The sequence below is a fragment of the Crassostrea angulata genome, chromosome 10 (genome assembly GCF_025612915.1).
Source record: "Crassostrea angulata isolate pt1a10 chromosome 10, ASM2561291v2, whole genome shotgun sequence".
In the NCBI taxonomy this organism is placed as follows: Eukaryota; Metazoa; Mollusca; class Bivalvia; order Ostreida; family Ostreidae; genus Magallana; species Magallana angulata.
The window spans coordinates 28,988,226-29,002,318 of record NC_069120.1 but is presented as its reverse complement, the minus strand read 5'-3'; the positions used below and the strand labels follow the sequence as shown (position 1 = coordinate 29,002,318).

Here is a 14,093-nt window from a genome sequence, read left to right as displayed (position 1 = left end):
ACTGGTTGCTTAATATTAATAATAAGGGTTATTTCATATATAAGGGTAGATAACTCCAAATTGTTTCACCGGAAGCGCATTTTAGTTTTGCTTTTTCATTGGTGTGAAATAAAAAGGCAACATTGAACATGGAATTTTTGATAGGAATTCAGGGAAAAGATTTCGTTCTTGTAGCATCTGACACTTCATCGGCAAGGAGTATATTGTCGATGAAACAAGGTATGAACACAGGAACAAAGACTGAATTTCTCCTTTTCAATAATTTGATTAGTAAATTAAAATTTTGTTATGTTGTAATGAAAGAAAGAAAAAAATATATACATTTACATGCCTTGCTTTACTTCATCTATTTGATTTCCTACAGACACAGACAAGATGCATAGAATGACAGATAATCTTATTATGTTGGTCAGTGGAGAATCGGGGGACACAGTGCAGTTTGCTGAATTTATCTCTAAGAATATCCAGCTTTATAAAATGAGAAATGGTTTGTTTCTTTCTTGATTGTCTGTTATTAAAGATGTCTTGAAACTATTAATTTTGAGTGATCGTTTTTAAACATTTTTTTTATAGGATACGACTTGTCGCCTTCAGCTGCAGCCAATTTCACACGGAAAAATTTGGCAGACTATCTAAGAAGCCGGGTAAACTTCTGTGTAACATTATTATATAATTGTGTTCAGTTCTTGATAAGATACATTTCATTTAGCTCCAACTACATTCCAAATATGTATAGCTCTTTGAATAGAAATTGTATTAATGGCAGGGGTTCAAAATTCCTCAAGCCCGACGTCCCGGACTATCAAATGGTCTCGAAAAATGGTACCGTTTTTCTATCGATTGACTTCAGTGATAAATATTAAAAAAGACACCAGACATTGCATTAATTAAATACTAGCTCTTATCAAAGACTCCTCGTATAGCCTAAAAAAACATGGATTCAAAGGTTGTCCTTGTCATTTATTTAAGGAATGAATTTAATATTTTTTTGTTTTATACGATATAAAATGGTTTGGGGCAGTTTATGCTTTTTAAACCGCGAAGCGGTTTATTAAAAAAGTGTAAACTGTTCCAAACCATTTCATATCGTATAAAACTAATAAATATTGAATTCATTCCTTAAAATTTAATTTATTTGCTATCAATTGTTGATAAAAACAGTTATTTGATCCGTAAAATGACATCAAATTGTACAAAATTTGAACGTAACGTCAGGCGGATTGATACGTTTTTGACGTTAGTCTTACTATGACGTAGGCAACATTCTTTATACGATATAAAATAAATTTTTCAACCAATCAGAAAGCGTGTTACAAACAGAATTAAATTATACTGTTTTAGAAAGATGCTAAATCTTATTTAAATTTGCTTAATCTATTGAGTTAAGTGAAGCTACATTCAGGGAATGTTTAGGTATAATGCATGTTTAATTAATTTTTTTAATTTTTTTTCATTTTTACTGTAGACTCCATACATGGTGAATCTCCTTATGGCAGGGTATGACAAGAACGAGGGTCCCTCTCTTTACTTTATGGACTATTTGGCCTCAATGAACAAGTGTCCCTTTGCCGCTCATGGTTATGGAGCATTTTTCTCCCTTGCTATTTTGGACAGATACTACACAGAAGGTAATTAAAGTATTAACCTGCAATAATATGATTTATACATATTGTATTTTATCAAAAGAAAATTAGAAGTGAATCATATTAAATGTGATATTCACATGTAAGACACAATGATGTGATATATACCAGTAAGTTTGTTAATATTTGTTGACATGACTCAAGACTGTGCATTATTTTTTTGACATGTAAACACTTGCCTTAGCAGTGATAATGTAGCCCTCTCCAGAAAACACCAGATAGGAAAAAAATGGGAGAAGACTACATTATTGCAGCTAGGGTTAACTCTGTTACGCCAAGAAAATACAGTGTATTAAATGTTTGAATACCCGAAACAATGACAACATGCACTGAAATTTTCACACAAAGATGAATTGTACATCATTCAAAATGATAAAAAACTGATAGATGTACAAAATTTAATACATTTTTCCAACTTTTTTATAGTTAGACCGTATAAAGCAGAGTAATAATTGAACATTTGATTTCTTGCAGATGTCACAAGAGCACGAGCAGTAGAATTGTTAACCATGTGTGTTGAAGAGGTAAATCTTAATCAGCATCAATCAATAACTTTTGATATTTAATATAGGTACATAAATACAAGTCCCACATAAAAAATTATTAAAAAGTAGGTATAGTGTACCTTCTTGAAGTGAAAATGAAATGCAACAGACAATACTTACACAAAAATGTCTCCATGATTTTTATAGAATTGAATTGTCAGAAGTTTTAAACAAGATGTATGCATGAATAAGATCACCTTTATAAATCTACAGGGCCATATGTTCTATATACCTTGTATATATGTATTAACTTGTACAAACTTAAAATAACTGTCAATCATACAGACACATTGTATGTTCAATGTTTTTTCCCTTTATTTTGCAGATTAAAAGAAGATTTATTATAAATCTCCCAGCCTTCAGAGTGCGAATTGTTGATAAAGATGGAATACATGAGCTACCCACAATTAAACCTCAGGTGTCCGTCCGCAGCATTGCCAGTGAATCACTATAGTAAAGAAAAGTCATCCAATGTATAGTGCTACACATTGACTCTACATATTTGATAATGCCATTTTTTTGTTACATGAATATTGTAATATTAAAAATCTCTCATTGTAATGAATTAGCCTTCTTGTTATGTTGATCACGATACTGGAGTTTGGACAACTTGAATATTTACACGCATGTGATATTATGGTATGTTTTATCTACATGTACATCGGAATCATTAGAGTTGATGGTGGGTGCTCAATTTGTTTATCTTATTAGATTCTCCTCACAAGTGAATGAGGATCCCCAACTATTAGATCTGTTATGTTGATCACGATACTGGAGTTTGGACAACTTGAATATTTACACGCATGTGATATTATGGTATGTTTTATCTACATGTACATCGGAATCATTAGAGTTGATGGTGGGTGCTCAATTTGTTTATCTTATTAGATTCTCCTCACAAGTGAATGAGGATCCCCAACTATTAGATCGTTATCCAGTCATAAGTTTCAAGCAAATCGAAGGTGGTAGCCAATAAATTAGCTAACAGGGCAGGGGCATTTATAAAAATAAAAGTGCATGTACAAAATTGTAATGGCATTTCATGGCAGTATTTGTTTATTGGAGCTGCAATTATAGCAGGTCTCTCATCAGTGGAATGGGGAAGTGTGAACTCTGTTGGTTTACACATTGCAGAGTGGATTGTTGAAGTCTATGACTTGTGTGTATTGTTAGAATGGGGTATAATGTATAAGATTAATTTGCAGTAATTGCATATACAAGAAGAAAAGACATCCTAAATTCATATTTGGTGCTTTATGGGAAAATTTTTTAGTTGATATACAGTGTCACATCAAATCATCACTTAAGAAAAATATGGTTTCTATATTGAAAATTGCTTTTAAAGAGTTTGGAATTTTACCATCAACTTTACAGTTTTTATGTTGCATGTGTTATATATGTTGGTTCTGCTATTTCATATAGAATGATAAGAACTATGAATTACCATTTCAAGGCAAAAAAAAGGTTGGGAAAAGAAGCTAGAGATTCAATATACAATGATCAGAAACATACCATTCTGAGCTAAATAATATTTTTTTAACATATTTTTAGGTCGGTTTTATCTATACTGCTTTACCAGCTTAACCTTCGTGAAGCCCATCAACTTTAAAATGGAGAAACAAAAGCTCACCCCTCTGATTTCTAGGGATTCAATCTACATCTAGCCCCATCTACCAACCTACCCCATAAACTTAATTGGGATCTATCAATGAATTGCTTCCCCAATGTTGAGTACCTTGCAACACTCCTGCAGTATGAAAATGCATAAAAACTGGTCCCCAGAAGTAGCATGCTTCTGCATTATATGCAAATGATTGATGAAATCATTTAATGAACATAAACAGTATACAATCCTGAGTAAACTGCAATGGAATAAACTAAGTACCCAGCAGACTATGCTTCCTTAGCTTATACATGTATACACTATAGTGCAAGTTATGCGAGTGATATTTTCTTATTTAACCATAGCCAGACAGGGAGAGAATGTTACAATTTGGCTATGGTTTGCAATGCTGTCTTTTTAAATATTTATAAAAATTAAATGAAAACAACATAAACAATGAAAACATTTATTCTATGAAAGACAACATCAACTAACAGCTTTGCTGATATTGGAGTAGCCCACTCCGACACAAGTCAATATGAGTTTCTCTCCGCCGGTCCTCAGATCCTCATCCTCCTCAGACACCTGCTGAGGTTCAATCTTGAACATTACATCAAAGAAACTGTAGACATGCCTTAAAAACTGGATCCTTCAAGTAAACAAAATACCAAAAGTTACCAAGATTAAACAACAGTTTTGGGAATTTTTAAACAAACAACACATTTATATGGAAACCACACCAAAACCTTTAAAAAATCTAATGCTAACTTACGTGTAAGGTGTGAGGGGGCCTGTTTGAACTTTGGAGACATCTTGTTGACCAAGGATCATAAATAATGCTGTCATGCTCTGATTGGTCGAATCTACACATCCTCCCTACAATGGTAAAGGTACATGTACATCTAAAATGTAAACACGTTATCTATTTATTCAAAGTCCATTCTAATGTGAAATGTCATATTAATAACCATGCAATGTACATTTAATAAATCAACCTGTATAAAAAAACAAATAGCAGACAGAACGAAGTTTATAGCTTGTGTCTACAATCTTTTTTGCATTTTGGTGAAACGATTCTGGAAATTGAATCTTGAACTTTACCAACTAGTTTCTCTGAGCACAGGTACCTTATAAATTTCCTCCAGCAGGAGTTTTGCAGTTTCCTTCCCAATATCCTCAGGCACTGAGGGACCTTTGTCTGATCCTTTTGGATTGGATGAGTTTTCTGCACACAAAAAAGCTCCATTAATTGTCTCTGCCACTAAAGTTAGTCCAAAGCCAGGAGATCTGTTTTAAAAAATAGCAGCAAAATGTACAACTATTTAAGCATTTTTAAATTCTTCTATATAGTAAACACTATGAAACAATCATTCAAGCAAATACTGGTATTCACCTGGACTTATTAAGAAGCAAATACTGGTATTCACCTGGACTTACTAAGTATAAATGATCTATTTTTTACCTGTACATCAGGATCATTCCCAATAAGACAATCATTTTTTTTTGGGGGGGGGGGGAGGGGGGGTAGTCATTATTTGATAAAATTTTTAAACAAAGGTACATTTATTTGTGAAGGTTATATTTAAATGTACAATACTTTGGTTACACACAACTTACTTCCCTGACTGGCTTCCTTTGTAATGATCTGTGTAAATATAAATATCAGGAATAAACTTATTGAGTACACTTCTGGCAGAATCCACTATTCGATTTGTCACAACTGGTGCCACTCTCACAGCCCATCTAAAATAAGCTAAGGAACTTGTGTCAATTTAATATTGTTTCATAACTGTACACATTTTGGAGACCTTCTAGTCTTATTCAACATGTTAAAGATTTTGGAACAAGTGTCTGTAAAAGGATACGCTACACCCCTAATTCTCTTGATTTTCCCTGGATCTGTGAACTGCAGTGGTCTGAGTTTCTGTCGACAAGGACAGCTGAAAGTGACCTCCCCACCCCCCTCTGGAGCAGCTCCTCTCCTGACTATCTATTAACAAAATGATACTGTATTACATTTACATTAGGTCTGTAAACATTTTCATTAGTATATTTTTCTTTCTCCATTAAAATAACTCTTTCTTAATCAATGATTTCTTTACTTGGTCTCTTCGTTTAGTATTACCTTTAGTTCTAAACCTTCATCTGTGCCAAGAAATCGCTTGAGTACTGGAAATGTAGACAGCTTAATCATGTCAACCTAAAACAGGATTTAAAAAGACACTAGTTTTATATATGCAATGTTTGTTAAAATTGTATTTATTCATTGCCTGAACACTAAATGGAACATCTACTTTCAACTACTGGGTATAAATATGTATCTATATTTTTTTTCAAAAAAAAATGTTTGTACTCATTATCAAAAACTTAATAAATCACAAATTCTACCATTATACATTTTCTCTGTCAAATGAATACAGAATATTCAGAGCTATGTGTAAATATGGTGCATAGAAAACTTAATTCACATTCAACTTACTGATGGATCAATCTGGTCATTAGTGACGCCTTTCAATACAGCATGAATGGGTTTCTTTGTAAACGGAGCCAGGCAGGTGAGTCCCTCCAGATAGTACCCGATGCTGCGCTGTGTGTTACACTCATGCTCAATTTTACCACCCACAAGTAAACCAGGCTGGTATAATATACTTGTTCCTATAATACAAATGTAACAACAATATTGGTTAAACTAGTGAAATAAAACAGGTTTATGGGTTATGATATTTTGTTCATAGAATGCAATAATTCTGAAGCAAAACTAAGAAAGCATAACCTTAGCTACAGTCATGAGTGAAAGTAACCTTTATGCAAACCTATACCTTTCCCTCATCCATAAGGATATGTCAATCACACAAGATAACGTGAAATTATTATATTCACTGTTGCTTAATTTTATGTTTTGTCAGTACCCCTAACCCATGAACAAACAAAGGTACATGTACTACCAGTATGCTATAATTAAATCTGAATATAGTTGAATTTGAAATGAGCTGTCTGATTGCTGATAATATCATATAACATGTAGTGCATTATTAATTTGTAAAATATTTATCTAGTACTGACCAAGCATAATTCGGGACTACTGAAATTAAGTGCTCAAATTAAGTAAAGACAAATTAAATGTTTTGTACAATACCAGCTAAAACACTAATTCAGGTACTCTCAGAAACATTCCACTTGCAATAATATGATTATAGACTTCACTGTCATTGAATACAGAGCATATGCACTTGTAATCAATGACAGCTAACCAGTCTTTTTTTTTTTGCATATATGAGGATCTTGATCTAAACTTTAATTCAACTTCAGTATTCAGAGAAAAATGTGTATTTTTTTAAATTTCTTACTGGCTATAAATGCATTTATTTGAAAAAGATATTATTTTAACAAAGAAAATTCTTTATTACAAACCTATTCTAAAATATTATGCCTTGTTTTATTGATTGAAATTGGCCCAGTAGTTCTAGAGATGAAGATCTCTAAAACACCAAACCCTATTTTTTTAATCTTTCCAAATTATCTCCCCTTTGAAGGGGGTTCTTTCCCTCCATTTGAATAAACTTCAATGCCCTTCACCCAATGACGCTTTGTGCCAAGTTTAGTTAAAACTGTGCCTACGGTTCTGGGGAAGAGTTTACAATGTCGACAATGACAAACAACAGAAAAGTATTGATCAGAAATGCTCACTTGAGCCTTCAGCTCAGGTGAGCAAAACATTAAAATAACTCCATATGAGTTTTCTTGCAGTGGAAAGAACTGAAATTAAAATATTTCATGAATAATCAACTGTTATTCTATTACATTCGATAAAGTCGACCTATTTATTTCATTTGCGGTTGAAAACCGCAAAAAGAAAGTTGAATCCTATATTTACCTGTTTCATTTACAACAATATTAGATCCATTTGTTAATTTGTCTAGGAGGCGGATAAAGCTAGCTTCAAAATCTGAAAAATAATCAAATGAAAGAATAAGTCTTACAAAATCATTAAATGTTCTGTATCGAATGTATACTTGGTCATCATGCCAAGTAACAAATAAACACATTTGCATCGAGAAAATGGAATAATCCTGCAACATGACATTTTTTTTTCTTTTACAATATAATCAAACTATTACATTATTTATCTTAAAATCACCTTTCAAACCCGGGTCATCTTCCTTCGATCTAATTTTCTTAATCCTCACTGTTTTTCCACTTAAAGTAGACAATATTAATCTCTGCCTGAAGTAATTACAGCCTTCAAAACTCATAATATTTCCCCCACTCATTGTGATTTTGTTTTGACAAACACGTGGGTGTCAATGTTATTCATCAGCGTGAATATCAAAGTTAAAAACTTCTTCAAATCAAACGCACAGCTGACATGATCATAGAGTTAGACGAAAACTACCTCTATTCATTGGAGAGGCCTACTTTCACATTGTAACAGCAGTTATTTCACAACACTGCGAGAAACAATTTAAAAATTAGCATGTTGTAGAAATAAAACGTTTAAATGTCTCTGTTTAGCAATGTTGAAGTTTCTGACAGCTCGAGAGAGTGGCATAGACAGTCCCGTTGTCCTGAGACGAATCGAATCAACGAAACGAGCTTACTCCTTGGAGCTCAGTAAACACAGAGATGTAGAATCTGTTTTTTATGGCGGCATAAACTCTCTGGATATAGACCCAGTGGAATCTAGATAGTGAGTACCTGGTATTTAGAATGAAATAAGGTGTAATGTCCTTTATGTGTTTTCAGAGACATAAATAACATTTTTTTTTATCATGTTTATGTCTCTGGTATTTTCAAATTTATTAATTGCATTTTCATTAAAGTTAGAAAACCACTTAGAGTTATCTGATGATATCATTTAAAATTTTGAGAGTTAAAAGTATTGTAAAATACAAAAAGGTGTAAAGAATGTGATTTTGTCCTTCAGATCAAATTTATGTAAGACTTATTAATCGGTATGTTTATGTACAATTCGATCATAGCGTTTCAGTAGATTCTACCATATTTTGGTGATTTCAAAGGACATTTTGGAAAATCCAATCATTTTGGTACTTTGATGTAGAGTCAAAGTTAATACCATTATGTCCATACAGAATCATTATAAGGCAAATCATAATTATCTTACAGAAATTACTTCGTATGATGTTAACCATTCATATTTATTGTAGTCTATTGTCTGGGACAGTCTCTGGAACATTACACATACATGATCTGACAAACCATTCTGGGGAAGTGAAGCACACCACCAAAGCAGTTTGCAATGTTAGCCGCTCCAACACCTATAAACATAAACACAGTGTGGAGACAGTTCAGTGGTATCCTTTGGATACTGGGATGTTTCTGTCTAGTGGAACTGACAGAACTCTCAAGATCTGGGACACAAATAGTATGAAGGTACATAAGTACAGATTTGGAGAGAGAGAGAGAGAGAGAGAGAGAGAGAGAGAGAGAGAGAGAGAGAGAGAGAGAATTTAAACTAGGAAAATACATGTATAATATAAATGATATACTTTTAAGTTTCATCATGATTTTTTTTGTGTACTAAGGTGATCACAAGAAATGGGAGTTCTCGGAGAGTGAATAATTCACCTCTTTATATTTAAAGTATATACTGGGCTTATTAACAGATGTTTTACCTTTTCTCTTTCCTCTCTATTTTACCAGCCAGCAGATGAGTATGAATTCAGCGGCATTGTGTACAGTCATCACATGTCTCCAGTGGCTACAACTCACTGCCTGGTGGCAGTGGGCTGTCATAGCTCCACACTGAAGCTGGTGGATCTTAAGTCAGGCTCCGCCACTCATATGCTCAAGGGCCACAAGAAGTCCATTCTGACAGTAAGATGGTCACCCAAGAATGAATATCTACTGGTATCTGGCAGGTTAGTAGAAATATCTTATTTTCCATCAAATGTTTAGCTGTTGACAATAATGTATCCTGTTGGTGGGTTGCACTTTGAACTGGTTTTTCAGTTTTGTTTGTAGTTTTGCCCCATACTGATGCTGTATTGCCCTTGTATCTACTTAAAAAATATTTCATTGTTTTAAGTTTGTTACTACAAAGCTGTGTTTAAAGATACATAAAAGATCTGTTCTAAAATTGTGTTGTGAATTTTCCCACTGACACATACAGGTATTTTGGGCTAAAATTAAACGATGATAAAAATTATATGACATACCGGTACCTGTACATTTGATGGTGTTCTTTTATTTGTCCTTCTAGTGAAGATAACAGGGTACTTCTGTGGGATGTCAGAAGTTCTAAGGGGTCACTGATGAGCCTAGACCAATTCAATGGACAGGAAGTTCCAACCTTTCTCAGTGGTGAGGTTTTTGAAAATTATTATTTTGTATTAAATTTTTCTCATTGTTGTTAATGTTCATTTTTTGGTTTTTTTATTATTTTTTTTGGGGGGTGTGTGGGGTGTTGGGATTTAATGGTAGGCAGCTCTCTTGTAAGGAAGATAACTACAATGATCATTACACATAGTAGTTTATGAGCAATAAAAGATTTGTTGATTTGTATCTAATGAGGTAATATAAAATTTAGCATATTAGAATTTGAAAACAGATTAACACTTTTACACATTTCAATTTCATCATTCTTTTAGCCTCTTTGAATTTAAGTGTAACGGGAATGATGCAACCAAAAAAATTTTATGTCATGAAACTGTGCCCATCTATTAAATATGATACAGATCAAGAACTAGTAATTCACATAACAATTTTTGTAAACAAAACAATTATTTTTTGGACAATTTTAGCATGCACTGCACATAGTGGCAATGTGAATGGGATGTCTTTCACCATGGATGGGCTGCACTTGGTGACCTCCGGCACAGACAACAGAATCAGGCTGTGGAATATCGAAACAGGACGGAACACACTGGTGAATTATGGGAAGATTCAAAATGAGACCAGGAAAGGCCTGCAGTTTGCAGTCTCCTGCTGGTGCAAGTCAGATCTGATATACATTCCTGATGAGTACTGCAACATACAAGTTTACGAGATGTTTACGGGCAGAAAAATCGACACACTTAGGGGACACCTTCAGCAGGTCAACTGTTGCGTGTTCCATCCCGACTACCAGGAGTTGTACAGTGGAGGAAATGATCGCAATGTCCTAATTTGGGAACCCGAATTGGACGGTTCTTATGACAATTATCTGAAGGAACGTAGTTCTAAGAAGCAGACTCAGAGTAGGAGTTTTGTGTCTAGAATAGCAGCCACTGCCGACTCCTGGAGCAGTGACGAAGAAACGTGACAAAACAAATATTGAAGCAGACATCTCCAAAGTGCAATGGTTTCATTTAAGGATGTGACCTTTTGACTTCACTTGCAAATTTTGACCCTACAGTGTAAATCAAAATGGATCCATGGCCATGAATGCTCATACTCCAGTACATATATATTGACATTATTTCGTTGTGAAGGAGTCTGATGGAACAGTATGTGAAAAAAAAATAGAGAAAACTGAAATAAATCTAGACAGTTGTAACCTTTACACCATTGTACTCAAAGTACTAGGTTGTTTCACAAGTAAAAGCATACAATAAAGAATGAAATATTACCTTGAATGAATAATACAAGGTTCATTTGAACTCTCTTTGAATTGTTGATACCAGTATGTGTACCAAATTTACAATTAATGAACTATAACATACTACCAGTACCCCGAAGATCTATATCAAAACATAGGTAATCACAGATTACAAAGCTCACCGAGACGAGACATCACCTTTATGAGATTTCACCTTTATGAGACCATCTTTATCATATTAAATGAAAATCATACTTTATGATCTTGGATATTCATGGATTCTGTTTTGACACAATATCGAATATCATCTGTTAAAAAATTGTATGATAATCATATGTTTATATGTTAATCAATACAATAATATAAACTTAAATTAAAATTGCATCCTATCATATTTACAACATATATCATATAATACTATAAATTCCATAATAAACAATGATGAGATATGATATTGTAACATATGCTATGACATTGTATTGTGTTATACGTTATTGTATTTGATCAAATAATACAATATCATAATATATAAAACAATATGATATAGTATTATATTACAATATCATATAACATAATACATCATAACATTGAAACATGATATTATATTGCATAATATAGTATGATATTGTATGATACTGTATCATTTTTGATACATATTAATATGATATTGTATCATATGATACAATATAATTTGATACAACATTGTATCATATCAAATGATACAATTTTATGTGATAAAGTAAAATATTATATAATACAATATTATATTATACATATGGTATCATATGATACAATAATATATTTTACAATATCATACAATACAATTTCATGTGATGTGATAAATATCATATTATAAACCAATATCATATTATACAATATCGTATGATACAATATTATATAATATAACACTATCATATTATACAATTTCATGTGATATAATTCTCTATTACAGAAACTAATATCATATTATGCAAAATCGTATGATACAATATTATAGAATATACAATATAGTATCAATATACAATATTATATTTTGCAATATTTGATGTAATAGTATCATGTGATTAGAAAATAAATTAATAATACAATATAATATTATACAATATTGAATCATAATATACAATACTATACATAACGATATCATGATACAATATCATTACATAAAATATCAAAAAAAATTATACAATATCATATCGTATCATAGAACTTTTTATAATATTACGGTACATATGATTTTATATTGTATCATATTAAACAATATCGTTTCATACCATACAATACTATATCATAGGAATCATGTTATATCATTTATCAACAAACACATCTATCTATCGAGCAGGTTTGAGTGAGGTAGGAGATTTCTTTAGCTGGTGAAGTTCAGACCAGTAATAACTAAGATATCATCATCAGAGGGCACTAGAAATTAAAACCTTAACCTGCTCCAGCATCTGCAACCTGCTCAGATTCAACAACCATGCCTGTCAGGTGCACCTGTATCATAAGACACACCATCCATTCAAGTTTGGTGAAGTTAGGACCTGTAATAACTAAGATATATTTTTTAGCATCCTTGATATTGGAGATCAAGCTCTGCATCTGAAACTTCCTCTGTGATTCATTCATACTACAGTTTAATCAACTATGCAAGTTTGAAAAAGTACTATTATCTATTAAACATGTGACCTGTTCCAAAAAACTTAACCATATCCAGCATCTGAAACCTATGGCTCAGATTCAGCATTTTTTATCATAAGACACACCATCCATGGAAGTCTGGTGAAGTTAGGACAAGTAATAACTAAGATATAATCATCAGAGGGCACCTGTTTCAAAAACTTTAACCAGCTCTAAAAACCTTAACCTCCTTCAGCATCCGAAACGTATTGCTCAGATTCAGCATTCAAGCCTGTCTGGTGCATCAGTATCATAAGACACACCATCTATGGAAGTCTGGTGAAGTACGGACCAGCAGTAACTAAGATATAATCATCAGAGGGCACCTGCAACAAAAACTTTAACCAGCTCTAAAAACCTTAACCTCCTCCAGCATCCGAAACTTATAGCTCAGATTCAGCACCCAAGCCTGCCTGGTGCATCAGTATCATAAGACACACCATCCATGCAAGTTTGGTGAAGTACGGACCAGCAGTAACTTAGATATTGCTATCAAAGGGCACCTGCAACAAAAACTTTAACCAGCTCCAAAAACCTTAACCTCCTCCAGCATCCGAAACCTATAGCTCAGATTCAGCACTCAAGCCTGCCTGGTGCATCAGTATCATAAGACACACCATCCATGCAAGTTTGGTGAAGTACGGACCTGCAGTAACTTAGATATTGCTATCAAAGGGCACCTGCAACAAAAACTTTAACCAGCTCCAAAAACCTTAACCTCCTCCAGCATCCGAAACCTATAGCTCAGATTCAGCACTCAAGCCTGTCTGGTGCATCAGTATCATAAGACACACCATCCATGCAAGTTTGGTGAAGAACGGACCTGCAGTAACTTAGATATTGCTATCAGAGGGCACCTGCAACAAAAACTTTAACCTGGTCCAACCAACTTAACCTCCTCCAGCATCTGAAATTTAGGACTCAGATTCAGCATCCAAGTCTTTCAATTCCATAAGTAGGTCCAGATGCATCATCCACGCAAGTTTGGTGAAGATAGGACAAGTAATAGCTTAGATACAGGACCTGCAACAAAAACTTTAACCAGGTCCGGACGCCGACGCCGACGCCGAGGGTATAGCATAAGCTCCCCC

The 14,093-nt window shown here is 33.4% G+C and overlaps 3 protein-coding genes across 3 annotated transcripts; 2 read left to right on the top strand and 1 right to left on the bottom strand.

Annotated features, from left to right (window-relative positions):
- Positions 1-60: 60 nt before the first annotated feature.
- On the top strand, positions 61-2,753 carry LOC128168224 (proteasome subunit beta type-2-like). The gene is made up of 6 exons (XM_052834412.1): positions 61-219; positions 365-487; positions 574-644; positions 1,466-1,628; positions 2,118-2,167; positions 2,514-2,753. Exons 1-6 carry the CDS (start codon positions 129-131, stop codon positions 2,640-2,642), a joined length of 627 nt encoding a protein of 208 aa, XP_052690372.1. The 5' UTR covers positions 61-128; the 3' UTR covers positions 2,643-2,753.
- Positions 2,754-4,243: 1,490 nt separating this feature from the next.
- LOC128167709 (RNA 3'-terminal phosphate cyclase-like protein) lies at positions 4,244-8,115 on the bottom strand. Its single transcript, XM_052833583.1, has 9 exons — positions 7,930-8,115; positions 7,666-7,737; positions 6,271-6,446; positions 5,917-5,991; positions 5,657-5,781; positions 5,409-5,534; positions 4,919-5,078; positions 4,564-4,667; positions 4,244-4,440 (listed from the first exon to the last, which is right to left on the bottom strand). The coding sequence occupies exons 1-9, from the start codon at positions 8,060-8,062 to the stop codon at positions 4,278-4,280; spliced, it is 1,134 nt and encodes a 377-aa protein (XP_052689543.1). The 5' UTR covers positions 8,063-8,115; the 3' UTR covers positions 4,244-4,277.
- Positions 8,116-8,175: 60 nt separating this feature from the next.
- On the top strand, positions 8,176-11,358 carry LOC128167708 (DNA excision repair protein ERCC-8-like). Its single transcript, XM_052833582.1, has 5 exons — positions 8,176-8,478; positions 8,957-9,182; positions 9,453-9,670; positions 10,012-10,112; positions 10,553-11,358. Exons 1-5 carry the CDS (start codon positions 8,306-8,308, stop codon positions 11,050-11,052), a joined length of 1,218 nt encoding a protein of 405 aa, XP_052689542.1. The 5' UTR covers positions 8,176-8,305; the 3' UTR covers positions 11,053-11,358.
- The last annotated feature ends 2,735 nt before the right edge of the window (positions 11,359-14,093 follow it).

Bases quoted from the DNA above. Each gene is read 5' to 3' on its own strand.
- LOC128168224 (XM_052834412.1), top strand. From the start codon at position 129: ATGGAATTTTTGATAGGAATTCAGGGAAAAGATTTCGTTCTTGTAGCA. The intron at 488-573 runs GTTTGTTTCTTT...TTTTTTTTATAG, and splicing joins GCTTTATAAAATGAGAAATG to GATACGACTTGTCGCCTTCA. The intron at 2,168-2,513 runs GTAAATCTTAAT...TTTATTTTGCAG, and splicing joins TAACCATGTGTGTTGAAGAG to ATTAAAAGAAGATTTATTAT.
- LOC128167709 (XM_052833583.1), bottom strand. From the start codon at position 8,062: ATGAGTGGGGGAAATATTATGAGTTTTGAAGGCTGTAATTACTTCAGG. The intron at 6,447-7,665 runs GTAAATATAGGA...TTTGTATTATAG, and splicing joins TATTGTTGTAAATGAAACAG to GAACAAGTATATTATACCAG. The intron at 5,992-6,270 runs GTAAGTTGAATG...ATCCTGTTTTAG, and splicing joins ATGACCAGATTGATCCATCA to GTTGACATGATTAAGCTGTC.
- LOC128167708 (XM_052833582.1), top strand. From the start codon at position 8,306: ATGTTGAAGTTTCTGACAGCTCGAGAGAGTGGCATAGACAGTCCCGTT. The intron at 8,479-8,956 runs GTGAGTACCTGG...TATTTATTGTAG, and splicing joins GACCCAGTGGAATCTAGATA to TCTATTGTCTGGGACAGTCT. The intron at 10,113-10,552 runs GTGAGGTTTTTG...GGACAATTTTAG, and splicing joins AGTTCCAACCTTTCTCAGTG to CATGCACTGCACATAGTGGC.